Here is a 24,455-nt window from a genome sequence, read left to right as displayed (position 1 = left end):
AAATGTGGAGTACATAGTAAAAAGATTTGATTTCCTGCATGTCTCTTGACATACAATAAAACCTGTGTAAATTGAAGTCATACCTTTTCCCATATATACTACCATGACCTTTATACAGCCAACTTCCCATAATTGGCCAACACTCATGATTTTAGGACTGTGTATATATATGGTGAAAGAAAAGGGGAAAACGAGCGTCGGGAAAGCTCTGGAGAGGAACCATGGGGTTGTTCAGAGCCCTCGCTCCCCTCTTAGTCCTGCACCTGCTGGGGGACTCAAACGCTTCCCTAGTGCAGCTGAAGGACAATGGCTATGAAGACGTCATCATCGCTATAGATCCCACTGTCCCAGAAGATCCCCAAATAATTGAACACATAAAGGTAAGGCAAAAAGGAAATTTCTTCAGTTTGAATTATGAGGAAAGAAAATTAATAGTGACTGGTTATTATGGAAACTGTTGCAGGAAGATTCAAAGAAGCTTGGAACAGATAAGGACAGTGCTGGAGGGACAGAAGTTAAGTGGAGTCCTAGACAGGGTTCCGTTTGTCTCAAGAGCAGAACAGAGCTCAGGTCCTCCCTGAGCCTCAGTTTCCTCATCTGGAACTTAGTTCTTTGGTTCACATGATCTTGAAATAATTATTTATTAAATGCTTATGTCATGTTGGAAGAAAGAGCCATGAATTACAGAAAAAGGTTCCTGGCCTCATGGATTGTGTATTCTTTTAAGAGACATGATAGAAATGAGTAACGCAGCTGATGAGAAGGCAGGGAGTTTCTCTGCAGTACAGTAAATCAAGAAAAGAGAACAGAATGAGGATGTAGCTGGAACAGAGAATTTGAGCTACTGTTGAATGTAGGGGAGTCAGGGAAGACAGCACTGAGGATGTGACATCTGAGCAGAGACAGAGATGAGTGAGAGAGGAGCCCCCCCCCCAAACCTGCTGGATGGGAACACCGAAGGATAAGAGACTGATTGGTGAGCCCAAGAACACAACAGCAATGAGCAGGAGGAAGGGCAAGGGGGCGGCAAAGCTGCAGTGGCAGCCACTCTCCGGATCACAGGACAGACTTGAGCTTTTATCCTGAGTGAGAAGAGCACCCACGGAAGGCTTCTGAGCAGAGGTGTGTCCTCTTGTATGTCTTCTGGGGTCCCTCTGAAGCGTGGAGAAAGTGGGGGAAGATTTCCATTGTCACCTCTCCTGCATGAATGCTGTTGTCACACAGAAGTTTAGAAGAACCAGGAAAGGAGCTAAGGCTGGTGAGCAGGGAGTAGGACAGGGAGGTCATGGTAGAGACTATTAAAATGTGTGATTGTCAAGGTATTTTACGGGTTTCACAGGTGATATGGCCTATGGTCGGGTGTATGTGGGACAGGGAAGGAAGGAAATGTAAGAGCTGAAGAAGGCTTCAAGGCTCTGCCTGAACACTTGGAAACATGAGATTTTCTGTAACTGGGAAGGGAAAAAAATGTAAGTGGAGAATATTTGGCAGTTGGGAGATGCAGAGTTAGTTTGGGGTGTTTTGAAGATGAGATGCCCTTTAGACCTCCAAGAGAGAAATCAATATCGAACAATTCTTTCTATTAAAATCCTCCATTCCTAGGTCCTGTTTAAACTTTTTAATGTGCATGACCTGAGTGACAACCTGCTAATGCCATGGATGACATTTATCATTCATTCTTTACAAATTCTGTTGCCACACAAAGGTGTTTGCTTATTGGTATCTATGGAATTCTAGGAGAAAATGAAGGTTGCTTTTACTAAATAGTGTGGATTTGGGGAACAGATAGCACAGCTGATTCTGAGTGATAGACTTTTGTGTTCAAATAATCAATTGGTTTTGAACATTTATGAACCCAGAAATCACTATTTGACAGAATCATGTGTAAGGGAAAAAATTCTTAACATGATCCTCTATTAGACAATACAAATAGAAATTGAATTATTTATAGACATTTCCAGAGAACCTTTACACAGTTTCAGAGAGCTATTTCAGAGTTTCAGAAAATCATTTAAGGTTTTAGGGAACTATTTCAAAGGTTCTCTGAAATTGAACCCTTTCCTTAGTCTTTATCAGTATACAACCAGGAAACTTTGTGAAATACCACCATTCACATTACACATTAAAAAAAAAAACTTGGGTTCTAAAAGGCCAGATGATTTTTTCAAGCTCACATTATGTAGCACAGTCAGAATTAAGATCTGGGTTATGAAATTCAAGATTGATAAACATGGATTTGGGTTATGGCTTAGATAAGATAACAAAACAAACCACTTTAAAATCACTTTTAAAAACTTATGAGCCGACTGCAGTGACACAAGCCTGTATTCTCAGTTACTGGGGCAGGATTGCAAGTTTAAAGTCAATCTGGGAAATTTAGCAACAGCCTTCTCAAATTTTTTAAAAGTAACAATTCATAAAAACCTAGAATTTAGCTCTAACTGAGACTGTGGGTTCGATCCTCAGCAAAAGAAAAAAAAAGTACTGATGAATCAATTTGTGATCCTATTCTTAGGTATACTACCTAACCATAGTAAGATGTACGCTGGACTAGTTTATAATTCATGACCCAAAATGGTCAATTTTCAACTTTCCCTTTTTTGTGTGAAGATTCATGTTTCCTCTTACTTTGAAAGTAATCACTTTTGCAAATACTGGTAACCTCTTTAATCCAAATAGGAATTCTAAGTAGGAATTTGGGAATAATACTATATAAAATGGAAATCCTGCTTATAAAATCTATAAGAAGCATTATCGGTGACTCTGGAATATCCAGGAAATGACAACCATCTCTTGGCTCTCTGAAATATTTTATGACATAAGAACACCCCACTAGTCAGGTCAGCCAGGTGGCCAAAGCAAAGATCCTTTTCAATTGTACAATGAACAGCCCAGACAGCTGTACACAATGACCCTATTTGTTCAATCTATAACTCAATTTGAACTACCAAAAATACTTTTATCTCAGAAAGCCATTATTTTAAAAAGGTAATAACATGTTGAGATGTAAATATAAAAAAAAAAAAAAAGAGTGGAAAGAAGGAAGAGAATGCGAGGGGATTGGGGGAGGGATGGAAGAAAATGGGCATCTCTAGAAACATTATTTCCTGTCTTGCGTCAGTGCTGAAATAACCTCTATCCTATTTTTGACTTCTTCAAACTCTTCCCCTAACCCCCACCTAGCCCACTCAGCCCATTTTGGAGACCATTACCCAACGACTCTGAGCAGGATTTAAAATTAACTAATTGGCCTTCTATGTTTATCTGGAGTCTGTCCTAGGTCTTAGCCCTTGCCTGGCGATGGGAGCTGATTCATATTAAGTGAACCTCTATGAATCACTGGTCCTGGCTGAGGCCTGTAGTGTCCTGTGAGGCCAGCGATACCTCAAAAGGCAAGATAAGGCCACAGCTGCGAACACCTTGGCTCCAACACTAATTAAGTAAATAGAGACTGCAGCTGAAGGAATTTCACTACTGTAGTTGCACTCCTACTATAAATGTCATCCTGGAGATAAGATAGTTCTCCTAAATTGACATAATTTACTACTTGGTCCTTGAAATGACTCCCAAGGTCCTGCTCATTTCCCATGCTTTCCTCAGTTTCCCTGCCCTTTGTTGTTGGACCTAATAAATATGGGTGGTCCAGAAAGTCTTTATCTTAGCCCTAAAGTCTCAAGCTCAGCTAAATGGTTTTGACCCTCCTGGAACCTTAAAATCATACCATTTGTCTCATTTTATGTAAGCCTCCACTGTACATTCATTTGGGAGTTTGAGCTTCTAGGTCAGGACCCGATAGCACTTAATTCTCTAAATTCTAGCCTTCAGATGGATCCATGGTTCTGAGCCTGATCAGTTCGCTGACTTCATGCACTAAAGGTGAATCAACACTTTAAATTCTCGTAGGAAACCAGGAAACAAACTTGGGAATTTCTGAGAAAGAACTATTACTTCCTGGTCAATAACCAGGAAGTATCATGGAGGAGCCAGCTGAAGAAGACTGGGGCGTTCCAAGAAAGATGAAGAAGTTTATGTCACTACCCAGCCTCTAGGACTCCTGTTATTCATTAGCCTTGATTACATAGAACCAATTGCCCTAAGTGCTTTTCCATGTATTTTTCTCCCACCAGATAAAAAGTTTAACAGAGGGCCAGTTTGTCTTATTCACATTAATTTGGGTATATGGTTAATTTTAGCTTGCTGGCATAGTAATAATTTTGTGATCAAAATTTTACTTCTATGTAAATATTCTCAGCTCTACCCACCAAGCCACCAACCCAGAGGCCTCTGCTGGGAATGGTGTAGCGAAAGGAAAATGCCTTTTATACTAATTTCTGCAGACTGCCTTCTTCAGCTTGCATCAGCTGAAGCTGTTCTTCACTCAGTTTTTTATGTTAGCATATACCTGTAATCCCAGTGCTTAGGAGGCTGAGGCAGGAGGATTGCTGAGTTTGATATCAGCCTGAACTACATAGTGAAATTCTATCTCAAAAAAACAAAAACTTATATATAATCAGAGATGATGTCAGTTTTAGGACTGATGATGTGCAGGGTACTTTTTAATTCATTCCATTTTTATGGAAACCACAAAAATAGGTAGTGTAGCAGTGACCCATTAAGAGGTGGGGAAACTGATTTTCAGAGCACTGCAAACATCAAGCAAGATCTGTTACCCAGTGAAGTGGCTTCATAAACATAATACGAATCCAAGCAGCCTAATTGACAAATTTGGAATTTTATTAGCTGAGCTCAGTGATCACCCATGGACCCCTGTTTCAGAGTCCAAACAAGGGGCTCTGAACTGAAAATTACAGAACTTTTAAAACAGAGAATCACAAAAACACATCCTGTTGGAAACAATTTAGCTAGAATCTTACATTAATTTGATTAACACCTATATCCTGGTTCTTTGTTGAGCAGATTAATTTTTCTCTTGTGGGATATAATTCATTGTGCTTTTCTCATGTGACTTGTACCCCAAGTAATTTTTCACTCTTCTGGGTCAAATGCAGGGCACAAGATGGCTTCAGTTATGTCAAAAGCTACAACATACAGAAAGTGCTTAATACCACTACCAGAGCCAAGTGAATGACTCTAAAGTCCATTTACATATTCATAATCATATCCACCAACTCTTCTAATCACTGTGCAGAAACAGTCACCTGTTGTGGTAGGAGGACTAAAGACTGAAGAGATTTTTATGCTGCAGGATGGAGTGGTAGGAGCCGAAATTATGTGCAAGACCCAACTCCTAGCTCAGTTGCTTTTGTGTTAACTAACAGTGAGAAATACCTGACATAAAGCAGTGCTCATGAGTCCACTCTTACTCTTCCAATCCTCACATACTGTTTCCCTTTGATTATAGGACATGGTGACCACAGCATCAACCTACCTGTTTGAAGCCACAGAAAAAAGATTTTTTTTCAAAAACGTGTCTATACTGATTCCTGAGACTTGGAATGAAGATCCTGCATACACAAGGCCAAAATACGAGAGCTACAAACATGTAAGTCTCAAATTCGTCTCCAACAGAAAGGAATATATTCTGAATCTTCATACTTAGACCATAGATTGTTGCAGAGTTAGTCTCAGTAAACATCACCATTTCTCCTCTTGATGGGTTCCTGCTCTTCTTCACCATTTTCAGGCTGATGTTATAGTTGCACCACCAGCCGTGCCAGGCAGAGATGACCCATACACCAAGCAGTTCTCAGAATGTGGAGAAAAGGCAGAATACATTCATTTGACTCCTGATGTTGTTCTGGGAAAAAAACAAGCTGAATATGGACCATTAGGTAGGAAATTTGCACCAAATATCTAATTTTCAACAAGCAAATGTGTTTCCAGATTAAATAAGCGGGCTCTGGAGCCAGAGACCCTAGGCTCAAATTCTTGCCCTTCTGTATATTAGTTATGTGCAACATTGAGGAGGTAATCTACCCTCCCGTCCAAACGTGAATAAAGGAATCCCTACATCGTGGAATTTTTTGAACTAGAAAATCTATGTAAATATACTTAATGTAGTATGTAACAATATCCTCAGAAATTTGGACAGAGAACAGGAACAATACTAAATATTTTCTGAAGCAGTTTTTAGGTTTCATGTTTCCAGTTCTCCACAGGGGCACATTAATCAGTCTCATGTCAGCTCCATGGACTGCAGATGTACGGTAAGGTGGACACAGCCATGATGCCAGTTAACTGTCAAGAGAAAACAGTCACAGGCTGTTACTGGCTACTACAATTAAACGTTTTGTTTGAGGTCAATGAAACTGAGTAATTCAGCACCTGGACCTATTAAAACTGTGTTTCATCTCATTCAATCTAAATGTTATGATTACTTATTCAATTGAGCTAAATCATACTATTTTTAAAAGGTAAGTTATTGATAAAAGTCAATTTATGTATATTATTCAATAAAACCCTTCATGAGCCCCCAAACAGCAGACTCCTCTCTCCCCCTCCAAATCCCTGTGAAGTACGCATTCTTGCAGTCTCTTGTCTCTGCCAAAGTTCACCCAACCTCATCAACCTGAACTTGATCCCCATGCCAATCTTGAAAACTCTGTATTTCCTCCTGTCTCAGTCTTACCTCTCCCCCAGATTTTATCCTGCCAGGTTGTTCTCCTTGGCCCCTCTAATTTTCTGCACCCCCCTCCCAAGTTGTTCGGTCTTTCTATTTATGTCTATCAAACTCTTCAAGCACAGGGATAAACAATTCAGTTCCCCCACCACTCTCATGCTTAGCATTTATTTGACCTACTAAATCTCCAGTATGGAATGATCTGACCAGGCTGTATGTCTTCTATTTCCAGATGTCATAAAAAAGGAAAACTTTTACAATTTTTAAGGACAGTGCTACCATTTGATCTCCTGATCTTTCTTCATATTGCACCTCTCAGTCATATTCCATTGCTGATTCTGCTCTTTCTCTGAGATGTCCTTATTACATAAGAGATATGTGTGTTTGTGAAATAAAAACTCACATTATGCAAATCATGCTCTAAAACAACAAAGCTTTTAGAAAAATAAGATAAAGTACAAAGCTTGCAAAATCTAATTTTCTAATAAGTATAATAACAAGAACAGTAAGAACAGTTTCCTCGAAAGAGCATTTAAACCACTAAGGCAAGTACCTTTGCATGACTGCAGGCTGGCACGGCAGTGCACACACACACACCACCACCACCACCACCACCACCACCACCATACACACATGTACGCGCATTAGAAATGAGAACGAAGTAGCCCAAAATGAGACCACAATGTAGATGGGAGAATACTAAGTCAGAGGGGCTGCTTTTGGGGAGAAGCATAGCAGGCAGGACAGGCGCAGGAGACAGCAAGCCTGGGAGGGCACCCGAGCAGGCAGTTTCATGTGGTCTTCAGGTCAGCAGCCCACGAGAAGGCTTTACGCTCTCATACTGAAGGTTACAGTCCTCTCCCACTCACCTGACTCCATTGGCCCAGAAAACATTAAACCAGCAATTTAAAAGTTTAGCATGGGAAGGAGTGACTTGGGGACTTGTTATAATGCAGACTCTGACTCAACTGCAGGTTTCAGGGGCCGGAAGCTCTGCTTTTCCAAGTATCCTTGCCGATGCCCCTGCCTCACCCTTTTGGGTAACAAGGGCTTAGGTGAGAAACGTGACTTTTCTTCCTGATTACTGGTGTTTCCGCTCTATTTTCAGATCTTGCGGGATGTTATCCGAGCTTAGGTAACACACACCGAGGCACAACTGACTCTACTGTCCTGTTCTTGTCTCTGTCTGTTTCCTCTGAAGTTATCCCAACTAAAGTTTTCCCCAGGCTACAAATTCTACTTGTTTCTTCTTCCTGCATCCCAATATGTGTTTTCTTTTTTATTTTTCCATTCATCTGGAAACCTTATTTTAAAAAATGCCTTATTCAAACTCCTCTCAAAATATTTCCATTTGAAAGACATATTTCTTATTACTTTACTTAATATGCAACTGACAATATTCTTTTATATAAATAATGTTTATGCGTATCATAAATGAATCACTTCATTTTGACATTTCCTGAATACTATATGGTCTACTTCTCAGTCTCTTTTTCATTGTCATCCTTAGCAGGACCATTTTTATAGACTTTTTTTCTAGTTGCATTCACATAGTGTTTAAAACAACAGAATTATTTCATATCCAATTACATTGGTTGACAGGCTTGAAGTTGGGAGAGCCGTGTACTGTTATAATACATAAGACCTTTGACCTCTTTGGACACAAACCCAAATTCTAGTCTATTCCAACAATATTATGCATTCCAAAAATATTTTGTTGATTAAACATGCGTATGGAATAAAATAATACATAAGGAAAAATATAACCTTATTTAAAGCAATAGGCTCCTTTTATAAACAAAAACACAAATGTTCAGTTGTGAAAACCTAAATCTACCAATATTTGTACCTGAAACATCTTAAGATTTTTGAGAAATTTTATCATGTTTGAAATGTTTTCCCACAGGTAGACTGCTCGTCCATGAGTGGGCCCATCTCCGCTGGGGAGTGTTTGACGAATATAATGAAGAGATGCCTTTCTACACGAGCAAGTTAAATAAACTTGAAGCCACAAGGCAAGGCTACTTACATTTTCTTAACATAACATCAGGCTTTCATTTTATTAACCTGTTATTATGAATGATAATCACTTATCCCCAAAGCAGATGGTAGATGCAATATCACAAAAACTGGTTTTACTTTTTTTCAAAATTGTCTTAAAGTGCATGGCTGTTTATTTTAAATGCACATAATATCAATGGCAAATTTTTTTGGCAATTTGACACATCCTGTACCTGCCTGCTATATTGAACTCACTTTGACTAAAGTTATGCATGATGTAAATGGACTTACCATAGTTTTGAAGACCAAAATTGGTCCAAATAGACCAAGGATGAACAAAAATGGTTAAGTACTACTGGATATTTAAGTATTTAACTAGTGAATCACTTTGTAAAACATCAAGTAGCTTCATAGAGCCAACTAGGAATTTCTCTGAGATTTATGAAGGTCAGTTTAAAATATTGATCTAGTGGGGGCTGGGGATTTAGTTCAGGGGCATAAGCGCCTGCCTTGCAAGCAGGCAGTTGTGAGTTTGATCCCTGGTACCGATAAAAAGGAAAAAGACCAAAAAAAAAAAAATTGATCTAGTATCACAATTAATAACCAACTTTCCTTTGGATTCTGAGATCAAAAGAGCAAAACTACTGTGAGGAATCCATTTAAAGTAGGGTGTTATAAGCCTCGTCTGTATTGCATGCCCTGTTGTAGCTAAGGAATTGTCACTAATGTGCAAATTAAAAGGTACATGGTTTCACGAAGACATTTTTGCTGTCCCATTGCACCAGGTTTTAAGGACATGTTTGGTCTGGTTTAGTTTTGGTTTCTTTGATAGGATTTGGTTTGGCTGGGTTTGGTATTGAAACCATGTGACTGAGGCTGGCCTCAAATTCACAGCAACCCTCTTGCCTCATCCTCCGAAATGTTGGGATTACAGGTGTGCACCACCATGCTCAGCTAGGGATATATTTTGAAAAGTAGTACATTGAATACATTTTTTTCATATTCTCCCAGAATATTTTTCAGCCTAGACTATTTATCATGAGTGTTCATATAGATGGCAACATTATGTTAACCAAGTATGAGGGAATACAAACATAAACATGTTTGAGAGCCCCTAAATGGCTAAATGAAATGTAGTCATCACTTTCTGAACTGGAAACCATTGGAAAAATGAGATATAGCCACAACCCAACATATTTGCTATAATCTCTACCCCGTTACCAATTCTGGGTAATAAAATTCATTTCTGAAATGACTCTATCATTCTTTATTCTACGTCATTTTTTATAGAAGTTCACTCTTTGCTTACAGTCACATTTCCTTTTGAATAAAAATAAATAAGCAAAACACAGATATCTCTTTGCAAAGAAGTCTATGGCGAACTTCAAGCTAAGGTGCCACCCAGGGTAAACGGACCCCTAGGTTTCCTCATCCAGGTGCTTGCAGTGATTCACCAGTATAAGTTCAGCAGGAGAGATGTCTAAGCAAGAAAGTAGCATCTTTAACGCCACCAGCAAACTCAGTCATATATGTCTATCGATTCTAACTAAATGTCTACATTATACTTTCTTGAAAAATAGGTAATTGCTTTGATTGCAACTCTTAAACTTTGCTATCAGCATGGGAAGTACGTGAACACATAGAAGAAACACTGGTAAAATATCATCATGAAGAGAACAATTTATGATTTTTTAAAAGCACTAAGGACTAAAAAGTTAACTGTCACATATTTTCAGGTGTTCTGCAGGTATCTCTGGGTTAAACAGAGTCTACACATGTCAAGGAGGTAGCTGTATAACTAGAAACTGCAAAATAAATTCTACCTCGAAACTATATGAAAAGGATTGTCAGTTCTTCCCTGATAAAGTTCAAACAGAAAAAGCATCCATAATGTTTATGCAAAGTATTGATTCTGTAAGTATGTCAATCCTTGCTTCCAAAACTCATAATCAAAGCATATATCTGATTTTATTGGTTTATTTCATTTTATGGTGCTAGTGATTAATCCAAGACTTTGCACATGCTAGGCATGCACGCTACTCGAAAGTGTTACCCTCTAGCCTCACTTTACCTGATTTTAAAATATGTATCCAGATGACATGGGATTAATTACAGTGATATAGAATTTGTTAATTATTGATTGGCATACAATAAGCACTCAACTCATAACATCTCTTGTTATTACGGTCAGCCAACGTTAATGCTGATTTGTGTTAATTATATTTCACCCAAGAAAAGAATATATGTAGAATAGTTTAAATTGATCAGGTTTATAGTTACTTTTTTTTAATATATGGTGGTGTGCAGCAAAATGATGTTTTCATTTTGTCAACCTTCTAGGTTGTTGAATTCTGCAATGAAAAAAACCATAACCGAGAAGCTCCAAGTCTACAAAATCTAAAGTGCAATTACAGAAGTACCTGGGAGGTCATTAGAGAGTCTGAGGACTTTACAAACACCACAGCGATGGAGACACCACCTCCTCCACCTACCTTCTCACTGCTGCGGATCAGAGACAGAATTGTGTGCCTCGTTCTTGATAAGTCTGGAAGCATGGCTGTAAGTTCAGTGGGCCTATTTTTCTGGGCATAGCAGTGGAAGTAGTTAAATGCTAGGAACACACTGTATTCTACCTGTGCCTGGATTGTTTCAAATTATATGGTGGCATAAGGTGCCATCATTTCTGGTGATCATGTCCTCAAGATATTGCAATAAAATTTATATAAAAGAAAGATGTCAGTAGAGTTCAAAAGACCTAACCCAAGAGTGTCTTTTTTTTTTTCCAGAAAATGATTTACTATGGAGAGTGAAGCTCTCTCTGGTAAAGCTTTAGTTACAAGGTCAGTACTAGAGATTGAAGAACTTAATTGCTTTTAGCCATGATTCGCTCTTTGAAAATGCTTGAGAACATGAGGATTATTGGACATTAAACCACATTTCAGGTTAAGGAATAGAAACATTCATCAGGATTCCTAACATGGATTTTCCTTATTTGTGCTATCTTATTTGTACTGTAAATGACCTCTTTATACTCAAAGAAGCAAACAAAAATATCACAAGAAAGAATGTATGTTTAGATGCAGTCATTCCTTCCATTATCATGCAGTAAATGAAAGGCACTGTGCTAGGCTCTGAGGATAGAGATCCATGTCCTTCATGGTTCGATACTGAATGCTCTTTCTCGCTTTCCCCATTATCTGGTTAAGTCAGACTTACCTCCCAATTTAGGGAGAGATACTTCCTCTAGGAAATGAACTGGCTGTATCAGACACTGTAGGCCTTTCTGCTAACTCCCAATACTTCCCTGTGCTTGCCTCTATTACCATATATAATTTTGAAAGCACGGGTGCTTCTACCAACCAGACTGGGAGATTCTCTAGGAATTGGAACCTTGTCCAATGCATCTTTGTAGTTTTGTGGCATAGAACAGAGTTCATTACATAGGAGTGATCAATAAATAATTGCTGAAGTGAGTAAACTACAAACAAGCAATGCAACCTGATAGGCTGTCAAGAAGGATAAATGCTTGAGGTAGAATAGGACATGCTAAAGACCAGAAATAAAAACCTCAGCCAATGCTTGGGAGATGTTAATTGAAAAGGGCAGAGGATGATACAGATTAATGAAATGAGCCACAGTAATGCAGGATTTCAAAGAGGCCAGCAAAGTGCTGACACCAGCACACACAGGTGATCCAACAAATGTCACTGAAGAGAGAAGAGGTTCCTGATGGGAAGATGAGCTCCTCCAGGCAGAGTGCTGTTAGATATAGGCTTACAGATAAAATAAAGTGACAGAGAACCTCAACTATGGACTTCCAGGAATTTTTCACTGTGATTCGGTTCAGCAATTCAGAGGGAAGTTTGGGTAGAGGTCGTGGGTAGGTTCTGCTAAGGAGCGCACTGGTGAGGGAATGGAGAAGAAAATGTATGAGGACGTGTACAACCTGGGCAGTCATCTAGGAAAGAGGGATGAGAGCACTGGTTTTTTGTTGTACTTGTTGTATGAGCACCTGTTAATTTTAATGAGTGTTAATTTTGCCAGCATTACATCTCAGCATGGTATTCTTATATAGGTGTGTAACATTCTAGGAGCATCGTATTAGCACCTCATCCCCATCCTGTTTACCATTCTGCATCTCTCGTGTTCCCTTCTTCTTGAGTCTCTTCTACTTTCATTTCTTTTTCGTTTTCTTTTTTTAGATTCCACATTTAGGGAAAACATGCAATTTTGTCATTTCAAATAAGGCTTGTTTAACATGAAAATTTCACATTTCATTTATATCCCTGAAAATAAATAATGTCTTTCTTTCTTTTGGCTGAATGATATTTCATTATGTACCACATTTCTTTTCTCCATTCATCCATTTTTTGGAACTTAAACTGATTCTATAGCTTCATTATTGTGATTTACGTGGAAATAAACATGTCTATTTTGGTATCTCTGCCATATGCAGGCTGTAATTTTTTCTGCCATATAACAAGAACTGGTATAGCTAGTCACATTAAAGTAGTTCTACTTTTGGTTGGCAAGAGAGTCTCCACACTGATTTTCATAGTGGCTGTATTAATTACCATTTCCACCAACAGTATGAAAGGACTCAACTCCACTCCTATCCTCAAGGGCATTTTTTGCTTTGTGTATTGATGATACCCATTGATGTGAGACACAATTTACAATTTCGATGTAGTTTTGATTTGCATCTACATAATGGTTATCTGAACTTTTTTTAAGATACTTGTCATTTTTATTTTTTCTTTGAGAGTGTCTCTTCAAATCAATTGTCCCGCTTTGAGCAATGGCAATATCATAGCCATAGGTTTATCTGAGGTGTGCTTATTACTACCCAGTTCATTTGCCTGTTTACTGTTTAGGCTATTTACGTTGTTGCTATTAAGTTTTAGAGTTATTTATATATTATATATACAAATGCTTTGTCTAGAAAATAACTAGCAAAGGTTTTCTCCCATTCTGTAGTATCTTTACTCTCTTAATTGATTTTTTTACTATATTGAAATTTTTTATTTGATAAAGTCACATTTGTTGATTCTTACTATCATTTCTTATGTTACTGAAATCCTGGTCAGGAAGCATTTTCCTGAAGTTGTGACTTCAAATATTTCACTATGTTTCCTTTCAGGAGTTCCGAAGTTTGGGGTCTTATTCTTAGGTCCCTGATCCATTTCGAATTGATTTTTTTACCAGATGAAAAATAAGTATCTAGTTTTAATCTTCTGCATATGGATATGCAGTTTCTGAGCACCATTTGTTAAAAAGGCTGTCTTTACTGCAGTGTATGTTTGTAACCCCTCTGTGGAAAATCAGAGGGCTATAGTTGTATGGTTTTATCCTACAGTCTAGTGGGTTGGTCTACATGTCTATTGTATGCCAGCACCATGCTATTTTTTTTACTATTTCTTTATAATTTGAAAGCAGGTGTCATGATGCTTCCAGCCTTGCTTTTTGCTTAGATTGCATTTTGCTTAGATGCTTGATATGCATCTACATAATGGCTATCTAAACTCTTTTAATATACTTATTAGTCATTATTGTTTTTTCTATTGAGAGAAACTCTTCTGAGTCTTTTGTGTTTCTATATGAATTTCAAGATTGTTTTTCCTACTTGTGTAAAGTGTATCATTGGTATTTTAATGGAGATTGTATTGAATCCATAGATCACTTGTGGTAATATGGCCATTTTAATGCTATTAATTGTGCCAATCCATAAATATGGAAAGTCTTTATATCTCCTCTTGTCTCTCAATTCCATTGTGGAGTACTTTCACTTTCTTGGGTAATTTGATTTCTAGATCAATTTTTGAAGCTGTTATAAATGGAATTGTTTTCTTGATTTCTTTCTCAGCAATTTCATTACTAAGAAAGTTATTAATTGATGTACAGAAAAATATTCATTTCTTGTTATTAATTTTATCTCCTGCTTTGCTGAATTTATTTACCAGATCTGAAAATCTTTTTGGCAGAGTCTTTAGGTTCTTCTAAGTATAGGATCATATTATCTGCAAATAAGGATAGTTTGACTTCTTCCTTTCGTATTTCTATCTCTTTCAGTTGTTTTTCTTCTCTAATTGTCTGGCTAAAATTTCATATACTACATCACAGAGAAGTGGTGAAAATGAACATTCTGGTCATACCTGATTTTAGAGAAAATCTTTTCAGTTTTTCCTCATTCAGTTTAAGACTCCTGAGGTTAATTCCCTTAATATATTAATCCAAACGATATGTTACCAAAGAGTCATTTCCAATTAAACTACTGGTGAATAAATATTGGTAGAACATTAGAAGTGGAAAAGGAAAAAGGGATGGTAAGGACACGGCTTCTCAGAATTTAGCCTCATCTCAGGTTAGTTCTCAGCAAGTGAAACAATTCCAACTCTGGAAGGAGTCCAGTTAGTCTAGTGTATTTGTGAACTCTGGACATAATTTCATGTTAAGACACTCTTTATACTCATTAGGGGTGATGCTATTATCTTCAAGTTCAAAACTACTTAGTGGGTTTCTTTTACTTTTTCATTCAGGGCAGTGACCGGCTGAATCGAATGAATCAAGCAGCAAAACTTTTCCTGCAGCAGATTGTGGAAAATGGGTCCTGGGTAGGGATGGTTCACTTTGACAGTACTGCAAGCATTAAAAGTGAGCTAATACAAATAAGAAGCAACAGTGAAAGAGACACCCTGGTGAAGAGCTTGCCTACACAAGCTCTCGGAGGAACTTCCATCTGCCTTGGGATTGAAAAAGCATTTGAGGTAAAAATCATCATGCCAAGAAAATGATAACACTATAATTATTCAAATTTATCTTGAATTACACACTTCTGACACAGCTGTGTCTTTGTTGCTCATCTGTCACGCAGTCTCTCACACAAACCTTGGGAAATATTAAGTTGAGTTCAGTTCTTCCTGGGAATGGGGGAACCATGCCGTTCCCAACACAGTGACTGACACACTGTAAGTGCTGAGTGAATAAACTCACACAAGAAAGTGAGAGGTGAAGTTAGGGAGCTCATCTTCATCCCAGGCTTTCATGTTGTACTCAGATTTGTAGCAGAAGTGTAAGGGACATGCTCTGTTAATGCCATAAATGTTTATTTCAGTTTGGTTCAATGCATATCAAAATGTATTTTTCATATATATAACACTTTGTCTCATGGCATGCAAAATTTCTAATGTGAACAATGAATTTTTTCTCTGATTCCAGCTTTATTAGGGATTTCTGCATCTCAACTCTCCTCCCTGATTCTACATGTACCTCTTCTCCAAGTCCAAGAAATTGGCTGGTCATCTGGCATGTCATTCTTTTTTCTTTTGCTAGAATCCGATTCTCAAAATGGTACTAAGGAAGCCATTATCAATTAAAGCAAACAGAGGGGCTGGGGATTTAGCTCAGTAGCTTAAACACCTGCCTGGCAATCTCGAGGTCATGCGTTGGATCCCTGGCACCTAAAAAAAAAGAAAAGAAAATGTTCCTGGAAACTCAAAGCAAACAGAGAAAATAAAATGCATTGCAGTTTCTAGTTAAAATACTTTTCTCCTCTCCATGGGCAGCTAGATTCAAAACTCTGACTTTGAAAATGTGAGACTATTATAAGTAAGGCATTGAAGCTACAAACAGAACCCAAGAAACATTTCTCATTTGGTCTTTGATCATCACTAACATTGCTTACTTTTACATTAGCCTCTCCTAGAAGGAAATTAATAGTTATCCAATAAATCTCAAACCTCACTATGTTTAGAACTGAACTTTTCTTTTACTTACAAGCATGCTAGGAATTTTCTGATTTGGAATCAATGACATTTTTATGTTAAGGTGGATTATTAATGAATCGAGCTATACAGACCACAAACTTTGTATACTAAAGGCTTCTAAGAGGAGAGTAAAGAGAATGAGAGTTTTTTTTAAAGTACTTTTGGGGTGTCTAAATGATTTGAGTTTCCTAGGCTGTGATGAAGGCCTTGTTTAATGTAAGCAGCATTTCCCAAACCACCAACATTTATCCACCAATGGTTTAATTGGAATTGACTCTTTGGTTACATATTAGATGGACTGACATATTAGATGAATTAACTTCTGCAGTTTTATGCTGAATGAGGAAAAACTGGAAGCATTTCCTCTAAAATCAGGTATGGACAGAATGTTCACTTTTACTACTCCTGTTTGATGTAGTACATGAAATTTTAGCCAGACAATGCTCTTTTGGGATACAGTGTTCATTTGGATAAATACTGCCTGCAACAGGGGGCAACAAAACATTCATATCCCCAATTCCTTAGGACAACTAGATAAGTTAGTACGTGCCCCAGCACTCTAGGAGGCTGAGTCAGACACAGCACAAGTTCGAGCCAAACTGAAGTGACTTAGAGGAACCTTGTCCCAAATTAAAGACCAAGTGGGCTGTGGATATAGTTCAGTGCAGTGATGCTGGTTCAATATCCAGTCCAAATAAATAGAAAAATGATAAGCCAGATATTGATTGTGGATTCTGACTTTAAAACAAAGATTCTCTTCTACTCTACATTTTTTGGGGGTATCAGGGATCAAAGTCATGACTTTGCCCTTGCCAGGCAGGCACTTATGCCACTGAGTTATATCCCCAGCCCTCTACATATTTTTCTTTATTTTCTTCATATTTGTCTACTTTCCCAATGATCTGTTTGACCTACAGTGCTTAATGTGCCTGAATACATTTGCAGGTGATTACAAATGCAAGCTTCCAGTTGAGTGGGTCTGAAATACTGCTGCTGACTGATGGGGAAGACAACGGTGCAAGCAATTGTGTTAATAAAGTGAAAGAAAGCGGGATCGTCATTCATTTTATTGCCTTGGGACCATCTGCGGATCCAGCAGTCACACAGATGAGCATTGAAACAGGTTAAAGTGTTTTCTATCCTTTCTGGGCTCCGGATAGGACTGTGTTACTGTCTGGGCTGACAGCAGTGCACCTTCTCTTGTGCTCCTGCTCTGAGAATGCTGTACCAGGAACTGGAGACCAGAATCAAACCAGGCACAATCTCTGTTCTCGGGGAACTTGGAGAAAGAAAACAAAACTGCTAATTAAATCACATAACCAGACAATATTTCTTTATAACATAGAAATATAGATTATTAATTTCTCATTTAATAAGCCTGCAAAATCTAAGCACCAATTTCATTAGAACTGTATCTTAAATAAAGTGAACAATTCTCTACAGTACTATGGAAAAACTGTGAACTTAAATACACAGAATTGTAACCATATCATTTGATGTATTTGATGTATTTAATCGAGCTGGCATTTGATGCTGAGGTATGATGGTATGTTTTCTGTTCTGGTTACATTATTTTAAATTAGCATTTTAGAATTAATCTTACAGCTATCTGACATTGGTCTGTTTTAATGGTACATGTAGAAACTATGAGTTTCATTAAACTTTGCCTTATTAATCACTAAATGTGTAAGCACTTATTTTCTAGAAATTATCCTTACTTGCACATTTACATTTTAGGAGGAAATGAATTTTCTGCTTCAGATAAGGCTCAGAACAATGGACTCATTGATGCTTTTGCTGCCCTCACATCAGAAAATGCTGGTCTCAGTCAGAAGTCCATTCAGGTGAGAGCTCCAACAGCGGGGGAGTTGTGTTTGCATTTACCATAACCACAAAAAATAATGTGTTACTTCTATCACCTTCTCAGAATGGAACTTTAATTAAAATTTAAATCTGAAGTAGACATAATTCTTTACATATAATTAAACTGAGCACTGAAATAAGAGTAAACTGCATCAAGAAGTATATTTTAAAATATCATCAGGAAAATATTCAGAAGAGTTTGTATCAATTCTTTACTATCTCTGAAGTCTTCAATTTGCCTCCACTCAAATAGTCTATTCTCCCATTACTATTATTTTTGGGATCATCTTGAAAATTTTTAGACTGAAAGAAACTCACACACACACACACACACACACACACAGCCCTAAGGTAGGCCTAGCTTATGAGTGTGACTGTAGCTACTAAATATTTAAAGGTTAACTGGCGTTTTAACCAGAAAATTGGGGAAACAATAGTAGGACCCCACTCTAAAGCCCTTGTTCCTGCTCTAAGTCTCTTAGTATACGCCCTCCTTCCTTCAAATGCTTTTTTCGCACACTTCGCCTGACAAATATTGAATCCCAGTTAGCTATGTCAACCAGTCTAAGGTGGTATGCCATGTATACATTGTTTTCAGACCAGAAAGTAAGAATCATCTTTTTAAGAAACATGACTTAAATCATTATTTTCTGTAGTCATTAACTTTTAAAATATATTTAAACAGCTTGAAAGTAAGGGACTAACATTGGACACTGGCGCCTGGATGAATGACACTGTGGTAATTGATAGCACTGTGGGAAAGGACACGTTCTTTCTCATCACATGGTCCACACCACAGACTCCTGCTATTTCTCTCGTGGCTCCCAATGGATCACTGATAGAAGGTTTCAAACAGGACAATGACTCCAAAATGGCCTATCTCACTATTCCCGGACATGCACAGGTAAGCAATCAGCTTTTACACTTCCTCTGAATTTTTAGTGCTGAAAATACAATGTTTAACTTCATAACTCTGAATGTTAAAGATCACAGCACCTGTGAAATTAAATTCTATGTTCTTTCCTTGTGATCCTGAAAGTTGTAATGACTAAAAACAGGAAAAACAAACTAACTATCATGAAAAAGGAAGAATTAAGAAGGAAATATGGGAAGGGTATGGGCAGCTTGATATGCACATTGCTACTGAGGTCAACAAACAAAGCTACAGCCAAGACAAATTTATTTTCCCAGTTTATACATCACACAGTATATACACCATGTATGACTCTAGAGAGGGTGGACTGGCCAAACTTCCACAATTTAAATCTTTTTAAAATCTCAAAATCATCAACCACTTGTTTATTGTAGTTCATATGTCTATTATTTATTTTAGAATTGCATAATGAAACCTGAAAATAGCTTGTGGATATTTACTATGTTTTCATTGAACATTTTAGGTGGGCACATGGCTTTACAAACTTCAAGCCAAAGCAATCCCACAAATACTCACTATTACAGTAACTTCTCGGGCAGCGAATGCTGCTGTGCCTCCAATCACAGTGAGTGCTAGAATGAATAAAGTCACAAACACCTTCCCGAACCCCATGATTGTTTATGCAGAAGTTCGACAAGGGTATGTGCCCATTCTTGGAGTCACTGTGACTGCGATCATTGAATCAAGCAGTGGACACACAACAGTTTTGGATCTACTGGACAATGGTGCAGGTAATTCACAGGCTTTTATGAATGAGTTTACATTTTATAACTAAGGATGTGTTATGAGTCCTAGATGTAGCGTGAAGCAGGAAGACAGGCACACAATGAATTGAGGTAGACTGTAGAGCAATAAGAGCACCAGCAGAAAATTCTATCAGGTAAAACTTATAAAATGCCTAGCAAGTATGTTGTACATGCTAAGTACTCAGTAAATGTTATTTATTATCAAAGGTATGGTCATCTGGACAGCCAATGTCCGTCACCAGTAGATCTCACTGAAAGATTCTCATAAAGAGAGAGTCAGGCTTTCTAGGTTAGTGCCTCTTGGAGGTTGCATTCTCAAGAGAGCCTGGGCAGAGAGAGTGAAGCACAAGCGGCAAGAGAGAGCTAAGTAGTCGAACCCAGGACCCTGGGAGGGAAAGGGAGAGCAGCAGGAGTAATTCCCAAGACCTGGGACAAAATACAGATGCAGTCCTGAGCGCTGAGGTCCAGGAGGAGCGAAAACCACCACAAGAAAGGAGGGCACATCGATGGGCATCTGACTGTCAGGAACATGGTCTGACTGTCAGGAACATGGAATAGTGCTGACCAAGCCCTGTCTTCCTGTTCTGTATGGATGAGTGGTGCTTAAAGACCTTTTCCCAGAGCTTTTCTGGGAACTTCATCTTCTATTAAAGGTCACAGAACAAGAAGATGAACAATTTGAAACATATCTGAATTATTGCAGAATTCCATATGAACCTTTTGCAGTGTAATTTATTCATTCTATAATTGTGTCTTCAACTAGTGCTGGCAAATTATTCTTTGATGCACCTCAGTGCTCTCTCCCACCAATACCCCTTGTCTCTTCTTCCTCAGCTGTACAACACTAAAACTTACCTGCAAGTGCTTTCCTTTCTTTGCCCTCTGCCATCTGAATATTTGGCTAATTAAGAAGGTATCTTACTTGGATGCCTTTACCTAAGAAGATATCAATAATTAATCATGACATAGGAAGGCAGGTATACTTACACTTTAGTCTGCAAAGGAAACATCTGAAGGTGTTGGTAAAACATAAAACTGAGACCCATTTCTGGATACTCTCACTAATTAGCATGTTTAAAAAATCTCTAGATTTTAAGAGACGCAGCTATTTCTGATGTAAAGGCTAGACCTCAATTTAAGATCCTTTGACTTAGAGTGTTAAATGTGCTGGAAAGTGTATTTTGCAACGTAACAGGTGGTTAAGAAGTGCACAGATTTTCTAAATTCCTCTAATTTGTCATTCTAAAAGTAGGAGAGATTTTATTCCTTCAAACTAGAGGGCTAATGCATCAGGAGGGCAAGAGCTAAAAAAAAAAAAAAAAACAAGAAAAAGAGTTGTTGAAGATAAGACAAAGTTTTAGCTTTCGATATTAAAACTTAAAGGATAGTATTAGGGATAGTATTTTCTTAGTGAGAACCTATGAGATTTAAACATATGAATAGAAAAATTAATGTGATTAGATAAAAAATTCAATTTCAGAGCAATGGTTAAAAAAGGAATACTACTACTTGTATACACATTGATGTGGGAAAGAAAGGTGCATTATGTATTTATTTATTATATGTATGCATTTGTATGTACTTATTATACATATACAAACATGCATTTGCAAAAGTGTGTTTAGAAGTATAGATACTCAGGTATCAAAATAACTCATGGACATGAATTGAACAATATTTCCATTAGGCAGAGAATAATGGAAATATTCTAGGATGCCCTTCTCAAAATAGCAAGATAAATTTGGAATATTGTTTACCAAGACCAGTGCTTATCTTACAAAATGTATGAGTTTTTTCTTGAATTCATAATAATTGATTTACTTGTTTCTATAACAAGGTGCTGATGCTTTCAAAGATGATGGAGTCTACTCCAGATATTTTATAGCTTTTTCAGAAGATGGCAGATACAGCTTAAAAGTGCGAGCTTACGCAGGAACAAACTCTGCCAGACTAAGCTTACCACGGAATAGAGGTGCCTTTGTACCAGGTTTGGTTGAGAATGGTGAGTACCTTATGGTATCTGAAGTTCAGCAATAGCTTAAATAATATTTGTGATTTGATTTGCCTGAGGGTAGGCACCACACATTTTACAACTCAGAGTTTAACCTTTCCTATTTCTGGAAAGAAGATCTCAGTTAATTGCCTCCAAAGTCAACTTGTGAAAAATGTCTGGCACCTAAGGAACATTCAGCTAGTACTGTTACTTTGGAACACCCTTGATAATGTCAACAATAAAACCATGCATTTTCAGCCCAAGAAACAGGAAAAAATCTAGTATATCATGGGCTTAAGTACATGCCATAGCAGAATTTATCTTTAAGAATACACATGCTATAACAGTATTTATTTACAATGTCTTTATTAAGTCTAAAGAAGAAGTGCATAGAGCACTGCGATGCTATGCATAAACTCTGCATTCTTTGACACCTTTCCTTTGTTTGGCCTTGTGTTTTGTGTCTTCTCCAGGTTTCTTGTTGGCAGTTGTAATACTTTTGCAGCTGGGAGGGAAGGGCCTGACCCAAGTGGTTAGAAGGGAACTGGTAACAATTTCTCCAGATACATTGCTAGCTTGGAGAGAATTTGAAGGGAAACACATTAGATTTTTTTCTTCAAAGACATATATTGAATTATACAAAATAAATCTCAGTGCAATCTTCATTTCAAAGCAATTAGTTATGTGGAGTTCAACTACAAGAGATTTGTTATAATACTAAAGAAAGAATTTTCCCTATTGGCTACTTAAGACTGTGTCACAAGACTTTGTAAAAATGTAACTATGAAAAAGAAAAGATAAATGACGCATTGAAGGTAATTCATTAAGTCCTAAAAAACACAGGCACATTTTAAACAAGAGATTTTTAATGCAGGAGAAATTAAAGGGAACACACCAAGACCAGAAATTGATGATAATAATCTGAAGGTTGTGGAGAGTTTCAGCAGAACAGCAACTGGAGGTGCATTTGTGGTGTCAGAATTTCGAAATGTTCCCCTAAATGAAGCATTCCCACCAAGTCAAATCACTGACCTCAAGGCCACATATGAAGATGGTAATATCACCCTAACTTGGACTGCACCAGGAGAGAATCTTGATACTGGAACAGGTAAGAATGAAATGTCAGGTGGTTTACTCATGTAGTGAAAGGCATTATTGTAAAAGACAGGGTATAAGGGTTGGTTAGGGGAGAATAGTTTTTAATTAACAACTCAGTAAAGTATTAACAATAAAATGTGGTACTTTTTAATCAATGAAACATGACACATTTTACCCTTATCCTACTCTTCATACAAAGACAGTAGCATTTGGCAGAGACTAACAGTCAGAATTTAGGTTGGATGTGGTTTATAGGTCACACACCTGTAATCCTAGCACTCAGGAGGCTGAGGCAGCAGGATTGCTGTGAGTTCAAGGCCAGCCTGTGCCACAGTGAGAACCTGTCTCAAAACAAAATTTTTTAAAAAGTTAAATTTCAGCTTTTATTGAAAAATGAGTGAGACTTCTGTTATGAGCATACATTTTACGTAACTAAATATTACTGACAATAAATGGAAAGAATTTCAAAAACATGTGCTACAATTACTAAACTACATGTAACTTTTTTTCTTAGTTCAACAGTATATCATAAGGATAAGTGGAAGCATGATTGAGCTGAGAGACAATTTTGATGATGCGCTTCAAGTTGACACGACTGACCTGCTGCCAAAGGAGGCCAACTCCAAGGAAACCTTCACATTTAAACCAGGAAATATCTCAGAAGAAAATGCAACCCACATCTTCATTGCCATTCAAAGTGTAGACAAAAGCAATCTGACATCAAAAGTGTCCAACATTGCTCAAGTGGCTTTGTTGACCCCAGAAGTTGATCCAACACCATCTACTAGTGAAATTCAGACTACTCCTTCTGCTGGAAATTATGGTCCTAAAGTTAATCTTTTTGCCATTGTGTTGTCAGTGGGATCTGTTGCACTTGTTAGTACTGTAGTACCACTATTTGTCTTTTAGAAAAGGAAAGGAATCTCTAAGCAGATCTAGAAACAGATTTTAAAAAACAAAGCAACAGAAGTAAAGGATATTTCTGAATTTTTAAATTCATCCTTTCTGTTTATGAACTCACAAAAATAATTTTAAGAAGCTTAGAAAAATTTTGATTAAATGAAAATATCCATAGATTTGTGAAATACTGCCCATACTAATCTTTAATAATTTTATTTACTAATATTTATCATAGTGATGAATAAAGATTATTTTTCATAGTCATACCTGGTTGTATATTATTTTCTAATGCAAAAGTTTCCTGAAATAATAATACTCCATTTTCAGAAGGTTAACACTGAATAGTCAAAATACAAGGGTAAAAGAACAAATAAATAATATTTGGGGAAACAAATTCAGTGTTGAAGCTATTAGTATTAATTAATGGTACTATAGTCATTGAAAGTCTCCAACTATATATTGTAATCACTTATTGTAAACCCAAATATCAAGTTCAGTCATTCTAGTATTATAATCTTTTTCCTAGTTTTCCTCAAAATTCAAAACGTTATATTTGTAATCCCATTGAGATGTCATT

At 37.4% G+C, this 24,455-nt stretch overlaps 1 protein-coding gene and 1 long non-coding RNA gene across 2 annotated transcripts in view; one reads left to right on the top strand and one right to left on the bottom strand.

The window, feature by feature from the left end:
* The first annotated feature begins 206 nt into the window (after nucleotides 1–206).
* Nucleotides 207–24,142, top strand: LOC100726709 (calcium-activated chloride channel regulator 4-like). The gene is made up of 14 exons (XM_003479053.2): nucleotides 207–380; nucleotides 5,363–5,503; nucleotides 5,645–5,792; nucleotides 8,487–8,595; nucleotides 10,318–10,495; nucleotides 10,922–11,140; nucleotides 15,118–15,345; nucleotides 17,290–17,467; nucleotides 18,082–18,188; nucleotides 18,893–19,111; nucleotides 19,605–19,872; nucleotides 21,725–21,889; nucleotides 22,755–22,988; nucleotides 23,493–24,142. The coding sequence occupies exons 1-14, from the start codon at nucleotides 222–224 to the stop codon at nucleotides 23,885–23,887; spliced, it is 2,748 nt and encodes a 915-aa protein (XP_003479101.1). The 5' UTR covers nucleotides 207–221; the 3' UTR covers nucleotides 23,888–24,142.
* LOC134477874 (uncharacterized) overlaps nucleotides 15,668–24,455 on the bottom strand; it is a 118,565-nt gene continuing 109,777 nt past the window's right edge. The window contains exons 8-10 of the long non-coding RNA XR_010050117.1: nucleotides 23,243–23,319; nucleotides 20,743–20,823; nucleotides 15,668–17,623 (exon numbers count right to left, since the gene is read on the bottom strand). This is a non-coding gene — a long non-coding RNA (uncharacterized LOC134477874). The remainder of the gene's footprint in view (nucleotides 17,624–20,742; nucleotides 20,824–23,242; nucleotides 23,320–24,455) is intronic.

Source organism: Cavia porcellus, unplaced genomic scaffold (assembly GCF_034190915.1).
Source record: "Cavia porcellus strain 051 isolate PalLab524CR breed Dunkin Hartley unplaced genomic scaffold, mCavPor4.1 scaffold_1, whole genome shotgun sequence".
NCBI classification, from domain to species: domain Eukaryota; kingdom Metazoa; phylum Chordata; class Mammalia; order Rodentia; family Caviidae; genus Cavia; species Cavia porcellus.
This window is presented reverse-complemented; position numbering and strand designations above follow the sequence as displayed.